Source organism: Akebia trifoliata, chromosome 14 (genome assembly GCF_017979445.1).
Source record: "Akebia trifoliata isolate Shusen 1 chromosome 14, ASM1797944v1, whole genome shotgun sequence".
Taxonomy (NCBI): Eukaryota; Viridiplantae; Streptophyta; class Magnoliopsida; order Ranunculales; family Lardizabalaceae; genus Akebia; species Akebia trifoliata.
The window spans coordinates 5,475,759-5,501,447 of NC_141388.1; the positions used below are offsets into that span (position 1 = coordinate 5,475,759).

The 25,689-nt window shown below is 35.2% G+C and overlaps 2 protein-coding genes and 1 pseudogene across 4 annotated transcripts; 2 read left to right on the top strand and 1 right to left on the bottom strand.

Annotated features, from left to right (window-relative positions):
- The first annotated feature begins 1,756 nt into the window (after positions 1–1,756).
- On the top strand, positions 1,757–3,499 carry LHCA1 (chlorophyll a-b binding protein 6). Its single transcript, XM_086423985.1, has 4 exons — positions 1,757–2,013; positions 2,119–2,221; positions 2,876–3,164; positions 3,264–3,499. Exons 1-4 carry the CDS (start codon positions 1,820–1,822, stop codon positions 3,413–3,415), a joined length of 738 nt encoding a protein of 245 aa, XP_086280111.1. The 5' UTR covers positions 1,757–1,819; the 3' UTR covers positions 3,416–3,499.
- A 3,589-nt stretch (positions 3,500–7,088) lies between these two features.
- Positions 7,089–18,178, top strand: LOC147385770 (serine/threonine-protein kinase GRIK1-like). 2 transcript variants are annotated; one of them, XM_086423333.1, is made up of 13 exons: positions 7,093–7,734; positions 7,926–8,126; positions 9,807–10,202; positions 11,386–11,460; positions 11,542–11,586; positions 12,213–12,287; positions 13,044–13,131; positions 13,278–13,402; positions 15,634–15,729; positions 16,849–16,915; positions 17,014–17,129; positions 17,211–17,289; positions 17,420–18,178. In XM_086423333.1, exons 3-13 carry the CDS (start codon positions 9,876–9,878, stop codon positions 17,566–17,568), a joined length of 1,242 nt encoding a protein of 413 aa, XP_086279459.1. In that variant the 5' UTR covers positions 7,093–7,734; positions 7,926–8,126; positions 9,807–9,875; the 3' UTR covers positions 17,569–18,178. The 2 variants fall into 2 exon arrangements, with proteins under 2 accessions (XP_086279458.1, XP_086279459.1); XM_086423332.1 differs by having other exon boundaries at positions 7,089–7,734; positions 17,014–17,289.
- A 1,429-nt stretch (positions 18,179–19,607) lies between these two features.
- On the bottom strand, positions 19,608–23,999 carry LOC147385771 (putative serine/threonine-protein kinase; annotated as a pseudogene). Its single transcript, XR_015171867.1, has 7 exons — positions 23,850–23,999; positions 23,592–23,707; positions 21,888–22,098; positions 21,488–21,782; positions 21,155–21,220; positions 20,834–20,984; positions 19,608–20,188 (listed from the first exon to the last, which is right to left on the bottom strand). The product of XR_015171867.1 is annotated as a putative serine/threonine-protein kinase (transcript).
- Positions 24,000–25,689: the final 1,690 nt, after the last annotated feature.

The following is a 25,689-nucleotide window of genomic DNA, read 5'->3' on the forward strand; positions in this document are numbered from 1 at the left end:
AATCCAGACCATGGCATCTAATTTCACCGGATTATTGAGAACTGAAACCAATGGGTACTCATAGTGCTTAACCATTTTTTATTTTAATTTATATTTCACATACTTTAGAACTAGAATCAACAAATACCAAAATATATTGACGACATGGTTTTTAAAATATGTTGAATCATAATCAACAAATAATTTTGATGCTAGGAACCTTAGAAATCAATCACTTGACAACATAGTTTTATAATATGTCACATTGACCAAAAACTTGTCTAAATCTATTCAACTTGATAAAATGATGAGGTGAGTTTTGAACCTATATCGTGAGATCAACATGAATAGGCTTTAACAATCGTAACAAGTTAGCATCTTCGTGCTTATAACTTATACATTCCTCATTAAATTTCAGAGAAAAATAAAGTTTGTATGAGCCTTTAGCATAGGCATCCTCCTTGGGGTTAAAAGAGTAAAAGATAAAAAATAATAAAAGTGGAAGGATATTAAAAAAAAACGAGGGGAAAGCAGAGGAAAGACAAAGTTAAAGAGGGTGAAGAACATAATTTCAAAACTCATTCGAGACCGAAACGTATTGCCCAAGTTGTCTCAGTATCAAGCATGGATGAGACGGACCAACAAGTCAATTTTTTTAATGAGATTTAAAACTCCATGTGTCATTTTTTTTTCCACTTTTGAACGAGACATTTCAAACTTGTCCGAAACAACTCAGTATATGGCATGGACAAGACGTGAAACCGAGTTTTAAAACTACGGTGAAAACTCGCTCGAAAGGATAGTGTAGACCCCACTCCATTGTACTTAGAGAGATGTTTATACTTCAAAACCATAATTGAGTGGGACTCACCATTGTATTTTATTATATGGATTTCTCTGCACTTAGTTTTTCCAACTTTCTTACATATATTATTATTCATGTGAGCTCAACATTATTATTTGTTGTTTTAAAACGGTGTAAATGCCTCCTTAGTAAATGGAAGTCGATAGAGTATGAAGCCAAAACATATTTGTTGTGTGTATATATACTCTTTTTATTACAAAGACTTGACATTCATCATCTCAAAATTTTCTCTCCACTCTCTAAGAAATCAAAATTTCTCTAAATTTTTTATTTTTTTTACATATCCATTAATTGCAAAAACTCGATGTTCATTCATTTTAAAATTTCAGGTATATTGCACGCTTAAGAGTTAGAACCCTAAATCCATCATTCCATGGAATTATAAAATTTATGGAACACTGAGAGCAATCCACTAAAACATTTCTACCATTAGTTTACCAAACTCATTAATAAAGAAGATCCAATGCTTGCACATCAACAAGAAAAAAAAATCCCTCCATTTTACTATTTTTTTCGCATAACGAAGAATTAGCACATGTTTTGAGGTGTTCTTGGTAAAAGTTGATGTTGCAATAGAATCTATATTTCTCATATAGTGCAACATACAACAGAATGCAATTGAGATTTTTTAAGTGAAGAATCGGGTCGGACTTTTGGGTTCTTGTACTAACAGACACTGCAAGGTGTCTTAATAGGTGGAGAGCAACCACCCATTTGTTTTTGGTGGGGGGCAATCGACGTCAACCACACAAAATCAAAAAATCTACAATGGATATGCCACGTAGATAGTCAAATAGATTAGCAAATACACGTGGCACACTAATAATGGACGAACCAAATTGTATTAGCCAATGAGAATCAGCATTCAGATTCTTCTATCTCCGTCTTCTCACTTCATATACTTGTTCCACTCTCATACATTCATACCCTCCACTTCCCTCACACCCAATTCACTAAGGCCACACTACTCTGAGAATGGCTTCAAACGCTTTGAGGAGCTGTGGAGTTGCAGCTGTGTTCCCATCCCTCCTCTCTTCATCGAAGTCGAAATTCGCCACCGCAGTCGCTCTCCCTGGCGCCTGCACTAATGCCTCTTCGCGCTTCACCATGTCGGCCGATTGGATGCCCGGTCAGCCTCGCCCGCCTTACCTAGACGGGTCGGCCCCAGGGTAATTAAAGTTTCATATAGTTTTTTAGTAGAATAGTAAGGAATTCCAATTTCCAAAGTCTATTAATGGTTTGATTTTCACTTGTCTTGTAATTTTGTGTTTCAGTGACTTTGGGTTCGACCCTCTTCGGCTAGGTGAAGTCCCCGAGAACCTCGAGAGATTCAAAGAGTCTGAGCTAATTCACTGCAGATGGGCTATGTTGGCAGTTGTAAGTTTGTTTGGAAACCTTTTTTAAGTATACTAGTTCCTTATGTGCATGATATAATGGGGATTATTAGTCCTTGGGTTCGATGGTAGAGAGGCGAAAAAATGTTGCAATAGAATTTCATCTGTTTTCGCATAGATGTATCTAGGAAAAAACCTGAAACAATTGGTGCAGAATATAGGGAATTTCATCTAGTTATTCCTTATGTTATTGGTGCAAAATATAATGGGGATTAGTCCATGGGTTCGACTGTAGAGAGCCAAAAAAAGTTGCAACATCTGTTTTTGTATAGTTGTATGTATCTACATAAAACCCGATACAATTGGTGCAAAATATAGGGAATTTCATCTAGTTCCCCATGGTTATTGGTGCAAAATATAATGGTGATAAGTCCATGGGTTTGATCATAAGGGGCCGAAAAAAATGTTGTAATGGGATTTCATCTGTTTTCTCATAACCATATCTGCCTAAAACCTTTTAGTATTACTAGTTCCCTATGTTTATTGGTGCAAAATATAATGGAGATTAGTCCATGGGTTCGATTGTAGAGAGCTGAAAAAATGATGCAATGGAATTTCATCTGTTTTCGCATAGCTATATCTGCATAACACCCGAAACAATTGCTGATTCTGCGGATTGCCACCTTGCAATTTGCAGCCAGGGATCTTGGTGCCAGAGGCATTGGGCTTGGGCAACTGGGTGAAGGCACAGGAATGGGCCGCAGTGCCAGGTGGGCAAGCAACCTACTTGGGCAACCCAGTTCCATGGGGCACCCTCCCAACCATCCTTGTGATTGAATTCCTTGCAATCGCCTTTGTGGAGCACCAACGCAGCATGGAGAAAGACACCGAGAAGAAGAAATACCCAGGAGGAGCATTTGACCCGTTGGGCTACTCCAAGGACCCCGTCAAATTCGAGGAGTACAAGGTCAAGGAGATAAAAAATGGTATCTACTCTCGCACTCTCTTAACTATTTCATTAGTGTGTTTCTCATTAGATCATCCATTTTATAGTTTTCTCTAATTAATTTTATTTGTTATGTCAGGTCGTCTTGCCTTGTTGGCATTTGTTGGATTCTGCGTCCAACAGTCGGCTTACCCCGGAACAGGACCATTGGAGAATCTGGCTACTCACTTGGCTGATCCATGGCACAACAACATTGGGGATGTCCTGATCCCCAGATCGCTTTACCCATAGAGATGGATTAGTCCAACGGCATTGTAAAACAAACTCCATGTAATCATCTACAATGAATCAGAATTGCATATCTTGATCTGTGAAGTTTTATTAGTGAATTTCCTATCTCCACTCCTCGTGCCTATACAAAAATGTGTGGAAACCTTCATTACATTTCTATGAAACAGTAAAATGTATTATTTTTATTATGGAGAAAATGTTGAGAACATGAGAGTGAGTAGGATGGACGGTATGGCGAAACCCATGAATCACCTAGTAAAACTATGCCATTTTGGTATAATTGAGTCATTAATCCCAACTTTCAAAGAAAGTAAGTCTTATTTTCTTTAGAGGAGGGTGGTAAGACAAGTTAGGGGGCAAGGAACAAGTACACAAAGCTTGTTACCTAATAATCGAATTAGACTGATGTCAACACCCAATGCAAGTGTTAATGTGTTTTTTAGATTATTAGAACTCTTCTGACCTTCATATGTGTGCTAATCTCCATTTTTTTTTATCCTTGAGCACTGCAGAAAAGTACTTAAGAGGTATGGTTTTCTGAATCACAATATGATAATTTTATATGAAATAAATCTCTCTGCACTATATGAAAAAAATGACAACAACATGAATTTTATTTGATAGTTGAGATGATTTTCAACAACATACCTAGTCTCCCAATAGTGTGGGTAGGTGTTCCAAGGAAAGTTTTGCTCGACATTATTACATTTGCTGGAACATTCCAAATCTGATTGAAAAGAATTAAACTCATTCAGCAAGTGATCTACTAACTGAAAAAGAATCATACTGGGTTATGCTCATCCCATCTAACATAAAATATTTAATATAATAACAAGAATAAAGTCTTGAAACTTGCATGCCAATTGAAGTTTCTTGTCTCTCAAATTTCAAAAATTCAGTGAGAATGACAATGTTTAGCAATGCTGTTTTATTGTTTCCCTTAATAGAAAATATTGGATCAACCATGTTTTACTATGTATGCATTCTTCAGTCCCTTATGCAGCTCTAGAGAAGGAAAAATATTCAACATTGTGTTAGTCATTTGAAACCTTCAGACCATATCGAACCTCTAGAGTCTCAACTTATCTTGATGCCATGCCCATTGCCCAACACTCAAGTTTCTTTTTTAAGATAAACCAGAGTTTCAAGATTATTTGAATTTTGAACTAAAGAAATGAATCCCACATGAACTCAATAACAGGTTTTGTCGACCATGTCTGGTTATATGGGCATTTAGAGAGTGTAGTAGTGCAGTGTCTCCTTTGACAAATGCAGTGTCACCCAGCTCCACAACAAGGCACCGAAACGCTCCTAAATGACTCGAGTAAAAACTGTTTGAGTGGCTAGATGCATTCCCATTTCCACACCCACCAAACATCCCCATTCCTTCAAATTCTGATGGTGACACACCTCGGAGAAGAATCCCATGACCATTTCCTGATCATTCAATTTTCCAGAATCAACCAACACCTTGGTATGACTAATGGGATAGTTACAACCCATAGCTGTCAAATAAGCTCCATGGCAAGACCTTCCCTTGAAGTCCCTTACCGCTGTAAAGCATTGTAGCTTTCAGCATGCTTGCATTACACCTCCTTGCAGTTGCTCCTTTTAATCAAAACTTTACTGTTCATTAATTTATACAATAAAACACAATGGTGGGTTCACTCACTTGTCTCAATCTTTATATCCCATAAAGAAAGTATCTCTAGGAAGACTTTTAGCGTTTTCACTTCCTCTTCCTTTTAAGAATACAATCAACTGTGTTATTTTTCCTCTTCTTCCATTTTCCAATTTTATTATCGTTCTTCTTCTCCTCCTTTTTCAATAATATCCCTCCAGTTTTATTATTTTTTTTTTTTTTACCCTCTTAATCCTAAAGATGATGTTTGTACCGTAGGGACAGACAAACTCTAGTTCATCAACAAAAGAAGATGTTGACAATCAATAAAGAAGTAACCTAATTTTGCATTTTGTAGTGAGGGTAAATCTAATATCAACAAATGTGCAAAAAAAATTATGTTACGCATCTCCTCTAAAATTGGAGGTCTAGAGATAAACACCATTCAAATCTCGAAGACAAAAAGATGGATTGGGAGGAAAGAATCGACTAAAAAAAATGCTTATAGTAGTTCTTGCTACACCTATCATTTGGCATAAGTGTACCTCTATTCTTCGTACACCTTCATAAGTTATAAACCTTTGATGAATACATCTCACAGTTCCTCTTGGGGGCGGAACCAGGATTTTGTCTACATGGGGGCAGTTAAGACCCATACAAGTTTTAAAAATTATTGTGGGCGCGATAATAGCAGATTTTGATTTTTGTTATTGTTAATAGTTATCGTAGCATATAAATTCTTGTAATTTTTTTTTGGGCCTAGTGCCCCATTGTAAATCTACCTATGGCTCTTCTATTAGCAAACAGACCAACCATCATCACCTTCTCTTTCTTCTTCTTTTTTTTTTAAATAGGCCGTACCTTCTTTTCTTCATCTCATCTTCTTTTTGTCTCTTTTATTTTTTCTTATTCTCCCTCTTTATCTATTTCATTATTCTTATTCTTCTTTACATCTATGAAAGTTTTAATGAGGATTTTATGATACAAGAGCAATATTCGTAGAGTATGAGCTTACATAAATAAAAAAAATTAAGATTATTTGTGTCAATAGGAACTTGTTGACAAAAAACTCAAACCTAAAAAAAAAAATCAAACCGTAAAAAGCCTACTTCCATTGATGTTCTTTTTGTGAATTCTTTGACCACCCTACAAAAAATACTCTCCAACGATCAAGTTAAAACTAATTTTAGTAGAGTAACATCTCTAAATTTGCAAAATCACATGCCCTTGTCTTCTTGTGGAAATATATTTAATTATTTGTAATAATAAAATAAAAAACCCTGTCAATCATTGTAAATCCAAAGTTCTTTCCTTTGATTTGGAACATACTTCATCAAAGATTTATTTCCTTATTTGATGTGATTCGTAGTTATCTTTTGACACGTGGCTTCATATTCACTCGGCATCATTCCTTTTATTCCATGAATTTTTCTATGACCTCGACAGCTGTTTTTTGTTAGAATCACCATGAATGCTCGTGCTTTTGGGTACACGGCTGATGTGCCAAGGACACAAAATCATAGATTTTTTTTTTCTTTGAGATACACATGAAAAACTTCAGTGATTTTGTGCTCTTGCCATATAAGTCGTGTGTCCAAAATTTACGTTCATTCATCATTGTAGACATCCCAATTTGAACGGGTCCATACTCGAAAAGATAAAAAAATACAGATTTTTCAATAAAAATTACCAACGGACCTCAAAAGTCCAAATCAATCGAAATATGGCATTGTGGTCATCGTAATGACGAAATCACGTATCTACAATCATTATTCTTGACGTTGTGGTGTGCATGCCCGTAAATGTGTTTTCTCCGAGATATGAGTAAAATGCATTACGGACATGCACACACCATCACATCAGAGGTCACTCTAGCACGACTCCTTTTACAATGGGCACGTGGCCGTTTTATGTTGGCTTAACAGCTTAATACCCCTATTTTCTTAACAGCAAATCACTACTCAACGTGGGACCCAAATCGAACTCGCGAGTCGCGAGTTGTTTTGTTTGTCCTTTGTCGTCAATATCCCTTCTTCCTCACGCCTGGTCTCCTTTTTCCCAATTTGTCCATACACCTTTGATTTATTTTTCTCAGTCGCTTTCGTTGCTTCTTATTCTTCTAATTTATCCCCTCCAATTCATGGATTCTCTCTTAAAAAACCCAGAAACTCTCAGGTTCTAATCTAACGGTCCAAGTTTCATGTTCGTTCGAATCATTTTAGTTGCGTACTTTTTCAAAAAAATGACGAAATCGAGTCGATTTCATCTCTGCCTTTTGTAATTATTTTAATTTTCTGGTTGATCAAGTTGATTTCTGCATGCTTTGTTCGAGGATCCGTTCAATCTATGAAGCTGTCGTGTTTTTCGCTAATTTCCTGATCGAGATTCTCGCTCTTGAAATCGAAGATAGTAAAAAATAAATAAAAAAAATTCTCGCGCCAATTCTCTAATGATCTAAATGGAGTTCGTCTATTAGCCTGATTCCCGCCCTTGCAATCAGAACTTGAGTTTTGAAATTTATTCTTTCTGAAACACTTTATCTGCAAGTACATCTCGTGAATATGGGCTAGGGTTTCAGTAATTCGATTTCCAATCTTGACTCTGAATCGCATTCTCTTGACTTGATCTGGAAGCTAGGGTTTCGAAATTGGAAATGACGTCTGTTGTTGACAATTCTTCTTCCTTACTTCGAATAGAGGTAGGTTTTCAGATATTTTACGTATAATATTATGAAACGTGGATAAAGACGTTGTTTATTTATTTATTTATTTTTTGTTGTATTTGCTTGTGCTTGATGTCGTCAGAAAAACCTATATGATTTTGTCCGTTTTAAAAAATTCAACAAATTTTTAGGTTTAATTTAATACTTTTGCCAACCTATTGTTGAAGATTTGAAGGTAGTGTTGGTGGTGGTCCCTCGTCCTGCGATAAATTGGTATAAACTTAGAGCTTTATTTTTTAAAGATATATTAGTGCCAAACTGCAACGCCATCAATTTCATCGACCCGCGGTGATCTGTCGTGTCTATGATCCATCGGAGTAGCTTTTCAACTTTGGGCTTGAAGTTGTTTCCCTTCTTCTCCATAGCAGGTATTTATAGTTTTTGTTATTTTGGTTGAATTGGAATCTAGCTTAATTAATCGGGGATCAAAGGAACTTTTCTTTTTTGAAGTAGTAGCCTTAGTTGTTTTGTTATTGTTATTTTTGTTCTGTAATGAGTGAGATAAAAGAACTAGATAGGTACATGAACACAAATCTGGCCTTAGAAGAGAAGGTGTAACTAAATGGAAAGAATACAAGATATAGGTGTATGAAACAATACAAATCAGCTCTATGAATGAATTCCTTTGCATGATAATCTTCTTTATCATTTGCTGGCCTTGGCTTGACAGTACAGGATGTTTGTAGATCACTCCAATCCCAAGTCTGTTTAATGAAGAGAGAAAATCGTCACGTGCTCTTCTTTCCTTCATGTGTATATAGACCTTCTAAAATCACACATGATCCTTCCAAGACCATCCATGTTAATTTGAGTTCCCTGTTTGATAAGTTAGAAATTTCTAAGGGGCTGATTTTGGTGAGGTTGATCTCTAGGACTGAAACTCATGTGGATTGGGTAGGGTTGGATGCCAAACCCAAGTTTCAAAGTGAGCAACCCAAGCTCAGGATACCTAGTTGGAGCCCAACATGATGCCTTCTTTGACGAATTGAAACCTGACTTTTTTTTTTGTGTTGGTCAGCTCGGGAATGCTAACATCCAAGTCCTCATGGAGATGTTAATATTCTCCATTTCCACCCCATTCACTTTCCAATAATACCCCTTGCCCATTTTATCTTTTGGTATAAAAGACAAGGGTATATTAGTCTTTTACATGATAAATGCATTTATTATGCCCTTAATAAATACATTATTATGTTATCATTGATTGCCAAAGCATTTATTGCAAATAAGGCAGTTAAATTCAAAGACTAAAATGCCTTTAACATTTATTGTGTTAAAGACCAACATACCCATTTCTTTTTCACTAAAAGACAAAATGAGTAAGGTATTATTGGAAAGTGAATATGGTGGAGAATGCTAATGTCCCGGTGAGGTCTTGGACCTTAGCATCCCCTATATATATATCCCGTGTATGTATGAATGCTAAGCAGTCTGATGGGCCAGCCTAAATCCGCTCGAAATCAAGTCTGGTTCCTTTTTAGAGCTAGGCTCAGAAAATTCCAATCCTAACCTGACCGCCGGTGGGGTTGAGATTACTTAAATTGTAGCCTTAGTAATATCTCACTATGAAGATAATTCTTTCACAAAATCAGTCTCGACTCTTTTGCATGTGGCAATATGACCTTGTTTAACTTTAGTTGTCAAACCTCTCTTCCTCTCTCCTCGCTGTTAAAATCATCCAAAAAACTTTAGATGTCAACTTTCTTGAACTCCTTGGACCTACACACATGTACACACACAACACCAATTTATCATCTTTTTGAGATCATTTTCACCTGCATGGAGTAGATCAATTGGTTGTGCCATGCGCTCTTATTGAGGCTTCCTTACGAGTAAGGTGCCAAGAATGGGCTTGGGGCCCATATATATATGTTGGAATAAAATTGATTTTTCTTAGGTGATGTTCAAAGTTCGTAATGTACTAATTTGGAGCCCAACTAATCTCAATAGTGAATTTCTAATTCTCATGTATATATAGATAGATTTTTCGTAGGTGATGTTTTGAACTTCTTAATGCATTAATTTGGAATAACTATTGCATTCTCCAGGACCAAGGATTTGTTGTATTCTTGTATTACTTCAAGCATAATTATATCGTGGCATTGTTGAAGTTCCTTATGTCTCATAAGAGTAATTCCATATCAAGATTGAAAGAAATGGGGTGTTGTAGTTGCTTTGGATTCTCAACGAAACCCAAAAGATCATTGGAGCCAGCTTCTTTCTTTGGAAGTTGGTCTTCGCAAAACTTTTTGTGGAATGATAATCTAGAAGATGTGGATGGTGTTTCATATAATGGTGAAGCTACCGATATCCTATATGGAAAAGATGGTGTGTTGCACAGCCGCTCAAAATGTTTAGAAGAGATTCTCTTGCGTAGAGCTCAAAATGGAATGATATGCAGAGAAGTTCCCATCAAAGAAACTCGTCATCTTATTCGTACGGAGGTAAGAAATGTGGTGCACTTAGACTTGTTGCTAAGGAAAAATTGAGTACATATCTAGTTAGTTTACTTTTGGTTGGCTTACATTAGTGCATTTCAAATTATATGGATTGAGAAATCTATGAAAGCAATTTGTTAATTGGATGGAAAAGCTAATGAACTTTCAAAATGTTCTTGGTAAGATAATTAAAGAAACAGGTTGCATATTCCATCTAGGCTTTTTCATCACCTTATCATGTGAATTCGTGCTTACCCTTAAACGCTGTTTTATGTATCTCAACCCATCTAGGATTTTTCATCCCCTTATCATATGAATTCATGCTTACCCTTAAATGCTGTTATATGTATCTTAATTTTGGTAAGTGTAAATTTGTTGTTTAAAAGAAAAGAACAGCTACAAAAGAATGCCTGTCAGATAAAAAGCTAAATCATTAAAATTACTCACCATTTCTACAAATATCCTCCTACCTAAATAAAGTCTTCAAAGAAGACACCCCTAAACTCCTCGAAACCTTTAGCCGAAAAAATACACATACCCTAAAATTGAAATAATAACCTCTAGGAGCGTTGTCCAATCCCCTCAAAAGCTTAGCTATTCCTTTCCTTCAAGATACCCTAGCAGACGGCAAAGGCATTCAATTTCCAAAGAATCCTCTCCTTAGATGCTGTTATATGAAAGCAGGTTTATGTTTATATCTTTTTAGGCATGTATATCTGCAGTACACAGCCACCCCTCCCATTAGCAGGCTATTGATACTTGATGACATGCCAATTTACCTTTTGTCCTTATTTAGATTTTCTATTTTTGGTGTTCATGCTGCCATCTTTGTGAAATGTGAGATAGTGTCTTCTTCCTTCTTCTTCCTATATGTAACACCTTAGGGATAAACTCCTACTAAGTTATTGTCTTCTCAAAGAGCATGTAAGCTTTTAATACTCATATAGTTGTATCAGCATGATGAACATTAATGAGATCTGATCCTACGCATTAAAGATGGATAATTTCTTTGACAGCTTGGCTGAACTGAAATGTAAGCTATATTGATTTCTTGACCTTCTGCTGCTACTGCCTGTTTAACTTACTGAAGAAGAACAGAGATCCCAAATGTGACAGTTTCTTGACTTTTTTTCTTTGTAATTTTTTTTCTTACACATCATTAAATATTCATTTTTGAATGTATAACCAGGATGAAAATGGAAATAAAATGGTCAACGAGTATGTCCGTGAGTTTAAGATTGGTTCTGGAAGCTATGGAAAAGTGGTGAGCATCATCTTATTCACATTAAATGAGCTCACCTTTCTTAAAGGAACAAAACTTGTGACATTCCTTGGAAATTAACAGGTTCTATACAGAAGCATAAAGGATGGAAAGCGGTACGCGATTAAGGTAGCTTTTTTCACTGAATGTATAGGCATGCATTCTGTGTAAGGATACTAGTGTTGTTTGTGTTCTTCCTTGACCCTCACAAAAGCAAAGTTTGAGGACTGGTTCGGAGGTCAATTCATTTGTCTAGTTGTTTTCTTTCTTAGAATGTCTATAGTGTTTTTTATTTGTAATGTGGTTTCAGTACCTCTGCCCAGAGGATAATAAAGTTAAAGTATACTTATTCAATGAAAAAGATAATTAATTATTTTAGTTTGTTTCTTAGGGAATAGTGTGACCTAAGATTAGAGTGGGAGGTTGAACATGAATGTTTAAAAGGTATAGAGTTTTCTTTGTTTTCATGTAAATATCTTATTGACCAGGAAATCCTTTTAACCACAGTTCTTTTTGTCTATATTCAAGATTAGTAGTTTGTGCAATAAAATACTTTGCATGGACATTGGAGTCTACAGATATTTTCTATTTGTCTCTTCGAGTTGGTTAGTTGTTATATTCATATTATTTAGAACATCTTTGTGGCACATATTGGTTATGTTCAGTTATAGTTGTACACTTAGATGCATGAATCAAAAATAGTTTTCTTTACTTAATGCCTTCAAGGATTTTTATGAGCATTAGTTTCATTGCAGTCTTTTCGCAAGTCTCATTTATTAAAGCTGCGAGTAGCACCTTCAGAAACGGCTATGACTGATGTTCTTCAGGAGGTTTGTGCTCGTCCATATGTTGTTTGCTTTATTTTTTCTTTTATTTATTTATGAATATGTTGTTTACTATTTATTAAAACATCATATGCAGTTACTTTCCCGTGTCTTAGTTGTGTTTTGATATATTCTATGTGGATGTTTCTACATGAAAGGGTTGGGTGAATGCTCTGACTCGAGTCTAGTCTTTTTTCTCTTCTACACTATTGCATAATGTTCTGAGTGGTTGCTGTCAGTTGAGAGGACCTCTCATGTTTATGTGAGGGGGGTGGGCACAAGACTTGATTTAATTTGATTGATTTTGTAACCATGTGTAACCTGTGAAGTTCGGGGCTAGACTGTCTGGAACTTAAAAGAGGAACTGAGAGGGTCACTGAGGAACATGATTCAAAGGAAATATGGGTGTAGAAATAAGTAGTGGGAAGTTACCAAAGTGCATGATGCTTATGATACTACATTTTTAAAATGGGGATCATTGTTAGGGGGTGCTAATTATAAGTTTTTCTTGTTCTAATTATAAAAAAGAAGTTTTTCTTGTTTGTTTGTTTGGTTCCGTGTTTTGGTATCTACTGGCCTTCGTTGGTCCTCTAGTATATCTTGGCCAGAAGTGCCTAAGCTTTAGGTCTGTCTCCTTCACCAACCTTCACTGTATGTGCTTTGTTCCTTCTGTTAATGAAACCCTTACTAAAAAAACTTTCATCTTAAATATAGTTTCATGCACCATGTGAAAAGTTATCTACTTTCTTTTTTTCCTTGCAGGTTTCAATCATGAAAATGTTGGACCACCCAAATATAGTTAATCTTGTTGAGGTGATTGATGACCCCAACGCAGATCATTTCTACATGGGTATTCAATGACACTTCTTTACTATAGGCTTCTTATAACTTCAATTTTCAGTGCTTGATCACTCTTGAATCGAGATTTTAAAATCTTACTTCAATTGGCTGGCTCTATGCTTTGGCTGATTGTAAAATATTTCTTTTGCTTATCAGTTCTTGAATACGTAGAAGGCAAGTGGATCTGTGAGGTTTCTCGCCCACCTGGTGGCTTGGGGGAAATTATTGCTAGAAACTATCTGCGGGATATAGTTGCTGGGCTCATGTATCTTCATGCTCATGTATGAAGTTGATATTACCTTTCGTTTTTTTTTTCTGTCTTACATTTTCGTTTGTTACAGTGCTTTTTGTTACCCTCATAGCTATTCTTCCACCTCATCATTCACACACAATATTTACCTGGAGCATTGGTTAATATCTGGAAGGAACATTTAATCTTATCAACTTATGCTTCACATCTTTAACGTTTTTTCTTTGATACAATACCATTTCCTTTTCAGAAATCAATGGATTTTATGCAGAACTAGCGTTGGATGTATAATTTATAGATGTCTGAATATGTAGATTTTTTTTGCATGTCGGCCAGCAGATATTCTTTTCTGCTATTTCCAACCATTAATGCACTGATCACTCAACTGTTTTCGGGATGTCATCAGCGCACATTTTCTTAACACATCATATATATATATATATATATATGTTTTTTTTTTTGTGATAGTTAAAATTGGCTGATGACCTAATTCTTTTCAGTCATTTTTTATACTATTTTTTCGGGGTTTGGGGGTGAGGGAAGAACTTAATGTTCAGTTGGCCCAATTATTGTTCACAGTTAGAGGCTTAAGCCATGAAGCGTACCTATGTGCCTCACATTGTAGCTCATGCCTCAGATGCATGAGGCGTACTTTTTAAAATGTTGCTTCAGATGTAGGTAGAAGCTACGACATGTACATATGAAGTATGTATGTACCAAAACTTACAGCTTCAATTGGCCAGAAATTATCATATGATAATGTAATAATTCTTGTAGCTTTTTGCATGATTAATGAATTACTTTGATCTTTTGTGTCAAATGCAGATTCTGTATAGTTTTCTAAATCCTAACACTTCATGGTATAGAAACTAAGCTTTACTAGTGCTTGTTGAATCCTTTTTCATTGGTTGCACCAAGTATCAGGCCATATCTGGACTGGAGATTTACAGAATCATCCTATCTATCAAAACTGAATCGTATCTCATTTAACAATTTCAAACCATCCTTACTGAACCATCCTTCTCATGAAGGTAGGATAGTTTTATTGAAATAATGTATTCTAAAAAGATAAGACATTGAATGATTGGACACGATACTTAATATGAAACCCAGCTGCCCATCTTTTCCCTAGCCATGCACATGGAAGAAGAGTAGTTCATGTTAACACACAAGGCAGTAACGAATGAGCAAAAGTTGTCCTAGCAAGAAGAAAAGAATGGCAATGACCACATTCACGATCTCATAAGAAGGAGAAAGCTCTCAGCTTCTACCTTGCTTGCCTTCTCAGTGAAGAAGAGGGGGGAGAGCATTGTAGAGAGAAGAGGGTCAAGTTTTATCTCTATAGAGAATTAAAACATCTAACCAAAATTAAGCAAGTAGATACATAAAATACATCTTATCACCACATTGAAATTTTAACAATGCCAAATTAACTTCAATTTTAACTGAAGTCTAAAATTGAGTTTACGTTAGGTCTGGTTGAGCCATGTTTCATGCTCTACGGGTCTTGACTAGGTGAGGCACCTATGCAAAGCTTTGACTACACTTTTGTAGCCATGGTTTACCCAAATTTGGTTCATATCTATATGGTTTGTATGTATTGCATTCCATCACAGGGAATCCATGTAAACTGTAGATAGAGTAGACAATCTGCCGAGCTTGTGTAGTGCATCATTCTTTCATAAGCTTCTCATGCTGTAATTTTTATGGTTGTTTGTTGTATGTATGCAACAGTTATTAGGGAGGATGTATGAGCAATTTGGTATTTGCAATGTATTACCAGGCACTGGTTAAGGTCTTGTATATTTGGTGATAATACTAATGTATCATATAGCCATATGTGAAATTGACAGCAATTGACATGTCCAAACCAAGCTAGGAACACCTGAAAACAGCATGAATATGTAAACATGAAAGTTGTGGGTGAAGGACAAACCAGTTTGCAAACACGTGAAAAATGAGGCATACTTTTCGTCGCTTAAACATAACCTGGAATGAGATATTCTTTTATTTATCTGTTACGTTGGCTGCATTGAGAATGCAAACATTACTTAAAGAACCATTTGGATACATGCCCAATGAAGGGGGTCAGTAGTTGGTTTTACACAAAATGGTAGTTTCCCTTGAGCGGTTATTTATCTTTACTTTGATTTGCCTGACTTTTACATTCTTCCCTTTCCTCTCATATGCAGTAAAACCCTCAATCCATATTTGAGCTTGTTATTATTGTTAAATTGTAACCTTTTCTCCTTCAATCAACAGAATATCGTGCATGGGGACATTAAGCCTGATAACCTTTTGGTTACAAGCACTGGTACTGTGAAGATTGGAGATTTCAGTGTTAGCCAGGTCTTTGAGGTAATGCTGGTACTTCGCTTATAGTTTGGATCCTCACATGAATGCCTGAAGTGTAAGAACATAATATATTTTTAAACACCTTATGGTTTTTGGCCTTTCATTTATTTCACAAGCTTATTTTCCCTTTAATTTGTTCGCCCATCTTGAAGTATATTTCCTTGAAACAATCAGCAAATATGGTGTGATGCACAAGTGTGTAGCAGCCAACAATTAAGTTTGAATCAGTGTTGTAAATTTGTGGTTGGACATGGTCTTACTAGTGAGTTGTTAATTACGAGAGATGGGCAGAAAGGAAAAAAGTAGCACCTTGCATTACCTTTTGCATTTATTCATTTTATGCCTCAAGACTTGGCTACATGCATGATTTACAAAGTTTGCTTAATTATTCAAAGCTTTTGAAGCTGTGAGACAATGCTCAAAATATTTTCTATTAATGTCTAGAAAAGAGGCTATATCAGTCAAGGTGTTACATCTTAGTCATGGTAACGGTACTTTATCTTGAATGATGTTTAAGTGGTCTGGTCCTCTATAAAATTTTACCTACTAGAGTTGGTAAAGTCCATGAGTGGTAATTCCGCATACGTGGGTTCAATTCTCATCTTAATTGTTTGTCTATCAAAATAAATAAACAAATAAACAGATAATATTCCCAACTGAAGTTGGTGACGGTGTTTTACTGTAATTCCTAACTCAAGTGTTTGGGTGGGTTGAATGATAAGTATTTTTAGAGATTACTACATGAAATGAATTTTTTTATTTATTTTTTTATATACCCCAAATTGTATTCTCTGAGCCTTAAATCACAATTTTTTCAGAATTTTTAAGCTTCACTTCACCATGAAGTGATGTCCATCAGAAATGAAATTTAGACAACACAAACTGAAAATTTATATTTTCCCATCTTACCAGCCCCACTGAACATAAGCCTCATCCCGACTTACATCCAAAGCTCATGAGTACAATATGGTTCCTAGATTTGCTCTTAAGTCTTAAGTAAACTAATTTTACTCAAAATTTATGGATAGCTTGTTTTGATTGTCTTTGGGAATGAATGGGTTGATGCCTTGGTGGTAGTCCTTGGCTATTTTTTTTAATCTCACAATTGTCTCTTATCGTTAGGATGATAATGATGAACTTCGACGGTCTCCTGGGACTCCTGTTTTCACTGCACCCGAGTGCTGTTTAGGTAAGGGATCTATCTGGCATAAAGCTCTAGAAAATTCATAAAGGACATCCGAGAAGGGTGACCATGATATTTACTCCCAATTTTATATGGATGAACAGGTCTAACCTACCATGGTAAAGCTGCAGACACATGGGCTCTGGGTGTTACTTTGTACTATATGGTTCTGGGTCAATATCCATTTCTTGGAGATACATTACAGGATACATATGACAAGGTGTTCCATTTGGTTTTTCTACATTTCTTTATTAAGTTTGGTTTATTAATAGGTTTAGTAATTTACTTTGATCTTCTCCAGATTGTAAATGACCCTTTATCCATCCCCGAGGGTATCAACCCACATATGAAGGACTTATTAGAAGGGCTTCTCTGCAAAGGCCAGTAACATCTCTTCTTGAAATCCACTATGCTTTGTAATCTTGGAGCTAATAATTTTCTCACCAATCTGCATCACTCTTCACTGTTTATTTCTTAAAATTATAATCCTCGAAATATTGTATCTTACAGATCCGAAACAGAGGATGACCTTGGATGCTGTTGCCAAGCATCCCTGGGTCAGTGAAGAAGGGCCTATCCCTCAATATGTATGTCGATGCATGCGTAACAGCTACCAGAAAGAAGAATCTGAGAGCAAAAAAAGTCAACATGATCAATAACAGTTGTGATTCCAGAGACATTTTGTACAGTTGGCAAGCTAGAAGTTTGACATAGTTGGTCTTGATTTTGGGGTGAAACAAGTTAGAGGTAGAGCATACATGGGGAAAAAACAGTAACTCAAGTGGCATTGGCTGAGGGTGCAAAATGATTCCCACAAGTTAGTGGCAGATTTTCTGTTTTGGTGCGGGCAAAGAATGTGTCCTGGTTTATCTTTGGTGCTTTCTCTTCTCATACTATGCATTCAAGAACTAAGACGTGAGTCACATGGAGGTTTGTTGGTTATGGCGTTTTTCCATACTGGCTTTTAGAACTGTGCCCATGTTCATATCCTGACTTTTTATCTTACAGATTTGTTAGTTGTCATCCGAAATTCTTAGTAAATGTGGAAAGGCAGGTAGAGATTTGAGTTGCGAACTCGTGATTCGCCTGTGTTTGTACTAAATGGGTTTCTGCACTTGCATTTGCATTTAGTGATTTAGTGAATTTTGATTGTTATTTGTTATGCGGGCCTTGGCCTTGCCAGCAAATAAGCAGACATTACTGTGCAGATCCTAAACATAACTTCTTATTAAATACTCTTCAATGAAAGTTTTTCAAAATTTCCACCCACACTATACAGTTAACTTCACTGACATATTCTTCCCTCGAGAGGCCAAATCGATCCATCATTCCTCAACCATTGGATGGGATATGCTGTCATTTCAGGCTACTATTTGACTTTGACCCATCTCTATCCCATGTTTTATATTTTGATCTAGTGGTCAAGTTGGCCCCATCAATTAATAATGTCAATGGACTGGATTTAGACTTGGGTCTTCAGTTGATCTTGGATCGAAAGCTAATCCAATGGCAATTAATCAAGTCCATAATGTATCTACCCCAACCCTATTCAACACATGATCCCAACCTTTTAAATGCAAAAACACAATGGTTGAGATTTATCCTCGGGATAAGTGTCTCCGAGATTTGTGTTATCAAGATACTCTTAAATCTCAACAATTGGATTTTGTGTTTAAAGTGTTGGGATCATGTGTTTTTTTCGTGAGTCATTCTGAGGAGTCAATGGATCTCAACCCATTCAACAAACATTGTTTATATATGAATTGTGAATGTTCGTTACCTAAAGCTGAATCTTGAACCTCTTAATAAATTGGTATGCACCAACCCAGCTTGAAAAAGAATCAGGCTTGATTACCTTGCACAAGCCAATGTTCATTGTGAAGCATAGTTTTAAATCTCGTTTGAGACAGATACGACTCGTCCGATTTGTTGCGGTATCAGCCACCAATGATATGGATGGATAAATCCTCTCAAACTGCGAAAGCATCTCAAAAGTCGCTGATTTAAGTCAATTCATTGTCTCATCGAGTCATTATTGAACGAGATGACTCCAATAAATCGGAAAACTTGTACGAGATGACTTGGTCTTGTTGATGGACAAGATGTCAAAACGAGTTTTAAAACCATGTTATCAAGTGAGCTGGGCTTCTGGGCCACTCTTACCATTGACATAGGTGATTTAAGGATGGTTTGTTGCGACTTGTGATCATGATCAACTATCGTGAAAAAAAAAAAAAAAATGGTGAATATGAGTAGGTTTCATGTGGCCAGATTCTGAAATGTTCTCTTATATACCCACCCTCATGGTTTTGTATAAATATTAAGGTTTCTCCTTCCACCATTGTGATCATTGTAACAAAGTTCAGATTTAGTAATTATTCTGTAGGGTTTCCGTTAATTCTGATGAAGTTGAGAAAGTTACATAAAAAAAATTATGAAAAATTTCAGGGAATATACGAATGATGATTTTGGATCTTACCAAAACCCATAATCCTTGACTACATAAAAAATCCTATCTTGTTCTTTGGATTTGAATTTCAAAGAAAATAAAATTAAGAGGGTGAAGGGTAAAAATATTATCATAATTTATGATTAATTGACATCGTTGATCCCTTATTTAGGGAATTTTATGAATTAAAAAAAAAAAAAAAAACGAATATCGAACTTCAGAAATGTATCTCAAGGATTTCGATCAACATCCCAAAATACCTTCATAATATATTTTAACAAAATATACCACATAATTTGTATGGTGCCTAAGATTCGATTAGACAAAAAGAATCCAAGTCATCAGGTGTGAATACCACGATTTTTTTATAGCTTGGAGAATCAAAATCAAACTCCTCCCATCAATCATCTAAAGTCAGAAACATGATTCTATCGAAGTGATGTGGGTCCCTATATGCAATGTACAGATGGCAATGTCTTATTGGCCATGAATGGAACCACAACAGTGAAGACAAGCTGTTACAGTGCAACGACGTTTTTATAAAAACTGTAGAGTGAAGAGTTGTGCGTTTGGGTGTTTTGTCTAGAGGCTATCTTCACATTCATCAAATCATTGATGAGTCCAGGCTTTGTGATTTCCATGTCATCGATCTCATCTGACATCATCATCATCTTCACAACCTTCGACATCTGTGGTCTGAGGCTTGGAGTCTCTTGCACGCAAAGTAGGCCCACCTTCAGGAATCGGACGGCTACCTCATCTGGAAACTCACCTTTTAATGTTGGGTCCATCAACTGCAATAGATCACCAGCCTTGTACATCTCCCATGCCTACATTCACAATGGTACAAGTTCATATCTCCACATTACTAATTTGCTACCATTTTCTGTGTAATAAACTTGGATTAAAGAACTATAGACATACCTATATGTTTTCAAACTGATGACATGCTCCCTTGACCTTGGTCTTCTCTTATAAATTAATTAAGAAAAAATGATCTATATGATCCCGCCTTCAACCTTTAGGTAAAACCATTTGATTTTTCTTTTCAAAACCAGCCAATCTTCAACCATTATTTTTTTGTGATTTTTTAAAAAGTAGAAGACATCATAATTTTGATTAGAAAATCAAGTATTTTCAACATAGGATAAGGTAAGGTTGAACATTGGATTGAAGATGTGGTCAAATAGATTAAAAAACTAATCATAAAGGTTGAAGAATTTGAAGATAACTCTGTTTAGGAAGAAAAATTAAGGATTTTTAACCAAAGGTTGAAGACAAGTGCATTTAAGTCATTTTTGATTAATTTATTAGAGAAGACAGAGGATAAAGACCATGTCCATAGTTGTACACATAGGGGTATATCAAATATTCACCAAAACGTGGAGTGGTATGTCCATATCGCCCTTAAAACTTTAGCCTTAAACGGTCAGATTCATTTATATAAAAAAAATAAAAAATAAAAATAAAATTACCTTCTCCACAAGGTAATGCTCCCCAAGTTCTAAGTCGAAGTCAACAACAAAACGTCCGCTTAGAATTTCTAGAAGTAGTACTCCGAAACTGTAGATATCAGATTTTCGCGTTAAACGACCGCTAATTGCATATTCTGGAGCTAGGTAGCCTCTTCCACATCACAAATTAAAACAGTGTTAGCAACTTCATGAAGATTGTATTTTGAAAAGATTTCTGAAAACATGACCTATTTAGTAATGAGTTTGGTTGATATTCTTTCAAAATTGTGGTAAATGACTTAGCTTGGAGATAAGATTTTAGCTGCTTTTAGGTCCCAAAACATTGTTTGGTACTCACCATTTGGATTCCCGTAGAAGCCAAAAGCCAACGTGGGATAAAACTCGATGCTGTTTACAGTTCAAATCCATTTTTGGCTTTTGCGAGAATTGGATGGAACATAACTTACACAATTTTTAGATAAAAATGTCCTAAAATTGTTTTGTTAATGGCTAAGATACCCCTGCATATTTCTACTATTAACTCTTACTCTTGTTTAAGGGACAGTATGGTCAATAAAAACACAATTAAGCATGTATAAGCTGTTTTTCACCCAAACCCTTGTGGCTTTTGGAAGTGCTTTTACACTCCAAAAAATACTTCTTGTATATCTTCACCAAACAATTGATATTGCAATCATGATTCTTATAGAAGTGATACAAAGAATTTGAGGCTGATAGAGAATAATATTTCTGTTAAAAAGACTACCAAGTTATGTTAGATTGAAGAAGTAAGTTGAATCCGAAACTTTTGGAGTGAAATTCCAATCTAGAAGTACATTGCTAGCTTTGATATCCCTATGAACAACACGTGGTTTAACCTCTTCATGAAGATGGGTAAGACCTCGAGCGATTCCTAGGCAGATCTCAAGTCGCACTTTCCAACTAAACTTGATCCTGTTGTGCTCCCCACCTACCATCCAAGAGAAGGAGACTTCGAAATCACATCAGTATTTTTTTATCACGAAGAGATCGAGATAAAAGATTCTATCGTTATTAAGCAAATGAGAAAAATTACCTAATAAGGTTTGTGCAAGGCTGTTATTTTCGACATAATCATAAACAAGAATTCTATTGGTTCCATCAACACATCCTCCATGCAACTTAACAAGATTCTCATGTCTGACATTCGACATTGCTGTTATCTCAGCCATAAACTCCCTGTCTCCTTGCCTTGATTCGACCGAAAGCACTTTTACAGCTACAACAGTTCCATCTTGGAGTTGTCCCTATATATCTCAAGCAGATGCTAATGAGTGAAACATCCACACATTGGCGGATTACTCTGGCCCAATTTGGTGCAATGCAGCTTTTAACTGAAGTGTTTCTATAAAATCCCTTACATAAGAATTACTATTACAACATTGATTTTTTTTGTGACGGTGTTTAAAAAGTACTTTTTGAGGTCTAGAAGTGCTTCCACAAGTTATCTACATTTGGTGATGATACCGACGAAAAAAGCAATTTATAGATGAGTGAACAGTGAAGACAAAACAAGAAAGATAACCCTAAAATCAATCCGAGGCATTTCATCATTAACCAAAAAATTGAGAATTTTTTGACTGAAAGTTCTATAAGTTCTGTTCCATTCGACTTTCTATAAAAGCAAGAAGCCAAACGAACTTGGCTTCTTTTTGGCTTTTAGCTTTTTTAGGAATCAAAATTCAAGTGTCCATGAAACATGTTTTTGACTCTGAAAAGTAGTTTTGATGGGTGAAAAATTAAAAAGGCATCACCAAATGTTGCACAAACGCGACCTTGTGATCCCACACCCTTAATATGCCCATACAACACTCTTTTGGCCTATCGACCATATGAATGACTGATGCACACATTTGAACTCAGCCTGATTGGTGATTTTTTATACTTCGATTTAAAGCATATTTTATCATGGACCACATGCATAGATTAAAAAGCTCATGATGGAAAATGTTCAAACTAAGTTGATTTTTATTTTTCAAGTCAAAGTGTGTCATGGTACTTAAGTATTTGGGTGTTTGGTTAAGTATTTTTAAATTTTTTTGAACTAGCAATATATATATATATATTTGACATTTAAAAAATGGCCATATACCCAAATTTCATAATTATTTATTTTTATATATAGTTGAGGTCACATTCATAATTTATCCCAAAAAAAACAATAATAATTAAAGAGTTGTGATTTTCTGACTCCCCCTCTGACGTACTCCCCCATACTCTCTTGACATGGCATGTGCTAGAACCATAGATTTTTCCTCAGGATAAACAATTGCACATCCTCATAAATATGTACAATTGTGTATCCCAAGGAAAAAATCTATGGTTCTAGCAGATGCCACGTCAGGAGAGTATGTCATAGAGGGGAGTCAGAACATCATTATTCAAAGTTAAATTCATTAAATTTTCAATCAGATAATCTCCTTAATGTTAAAAAAAAAATATGACTGGTTCAATAATTTAGGCAAAATATAAAACCTGTTTCCGTAATTATTTTGTATAATTGTTTAAGAGAGATTCTATTGACACAGCAAATTTTGCTAAGAGCACCCCAATTCATATGAAATCACCAAATAATTGGCTCACATCTTGCGTTGCTCTTAGTAAAAGTTGGCGTGGCAATAAAAGTTCTCTTGTTTAATCATGTAAAAATTACTCAGATAATAGACTCAAATTATAAGTAAAAGTATTCCTTCAAACCTAAATATGAGATCAAAACATGAAATTGATGATCAAATTATACCTTGTAGACAGATCCAAAACCACCTTCTCCAATCTTATTCGATGATCGAAACCCTTTTGTCGCAATTTTCAATTCCTCGTAAGAGTATACGTGAACAGTTGGCAATGTTTGCGAACCTAGTTTCATTCATCGACAGCTTACTTCAATTCAACAAACTACTAACAGTTCAAAATTCACAGATCAACATTCCAAAATTGCTCAAAATCTCACTCGTTAATTATCCGAAAAAGAAGAAGAAGTAGATTTCGTTATTTTTACCTTCTTTGATGTTGTTAATTATTACTTTTGTTGAAGAAGAGAAGCTTTTCTTCCGAGAGAAAGCGAAGCACTTCATCTAATAATTGTATTTTGTTGCTGAAACTCTCTTTGATCTTCCTATGGTTTTTTTTTTTTCCCTTCTTCTCTCAATTTCTGCGTAACAGAAGAGCTTATATATATAATACACCCAACAGTGGACTACACTGTAAATGGTAATGCGCCGCCAAAGAAGGAAAAAAAACGCGCACCTGCCATGCATGTTGGCCGTTGACTATAATTTGATTAGGTGATCCTATTCAAATGCTTTCATACTTGAGTTTATTTGTTAAAATAATTTGATTAACTTAATTTAATATTTATTATAGATAAATTTTTTTTTGAAGTTATTATTATTTGAGTTGTTTTTATATTTGGATATAAATTGCTATGCACACTTAGGATGTAAGATAGATCGCTGGTCTTATATATCAAAATAATTTGATATATTCGGATGTAATCATTTGTAATATGATTGCACATTCAAATATATGATTTATCAAATAAATATATTATAATAATTTACTAAATCGATCAAGACTATTGGATTGAGAGTACTGTTTTGTTTAAAATAAGTTTATATGAGATTAACATGAAGCTACCAATAATTTAAATTTCTTGTATTGATCTGAAATTTATTCTAGTGAAATTTAAAATGTGTCAAACCATATTAGAAACTCGTAGTAATTGTATTTTTGTGAAACTTATAAAATTTCGAGAGAAATGAAATTTTTTGAAAGAGCGGATGAAACAAGTCGATCAGATGAATTTTGTCGAGTTTCTACTTTTTTTTCTTTAATCGACATGATAATCGATTTAATCGAGATACAATTGATGTCAACCATTTGAGAGAGGATGAAGCAGGCAGGTGAAGCAAATGAAGGATAAAGAAAATTGGAGAGAAATAGAGAATTTTGAGAGAACGGATAAAACAGGTCAATTGGACGAATTTTGTCGTGTTTCTACCCTTTTTTCTTTATAGGTATAGAAATTAATATAAACTATCAATAAATTTTTTTTATATGATTTACGAAAACCAAACCGGTGACTCGACCAAAATCTTGTCTAACATGGTCCAGCCATGTCAGACCTTGGTTCAAGTGGTTGGTCTGATTATATAATTAATTAAAAATAAATAAAAATATCGATTTTATTTTCGTTGAAAGATTCATCAATTTTATTACAAATCTAGTTGGATTGGACCACTAGTTTGGTCTGTGGTTTTAAAACACTATTAATGAGAGTTTGATGGAGGCTCATCGCATTGATTTCCCGACGAAAACAATGACGTCATTGTACACTTGAATTTGTTATTTTCTTTGAAAAGTTTTTTTTTTCTTTTCTTGTAATATCCTTTGTGAGAAACTAATCGTGGTTTTAAAACTCATTTTGAGTTGTCTTGGATGAGTTTTTCTCATTCAACAATGAAACAAATGAACTGTGATTTTAAATCTCGTCCAATATGTTTAATTTGTCTATCCATTTAGTTGGTGGATGACACCACTTATCGGACAAGTCATCTTGATCACGGTTGATATTTAAAATCATGCACTCAATTAGGTCCACTAACCTATAAGGGATTTGGTGGATTTGCACATGGACATTTAACTTTCTTAGTGACTAATAGTTATTAAATCTGTTATTTTTCATTATTAAATCTTATCTATTGAATTTATCATTCACCAACCAAATTAATTTACCTCACATCAAACTTCTGTTTAGTGTGCAGGAACTAACAAACACATCATCAAATGTTACTGAGTGTGCCATTTTCTTTTGACATAGAGTTTGATGTCCTCTCCTT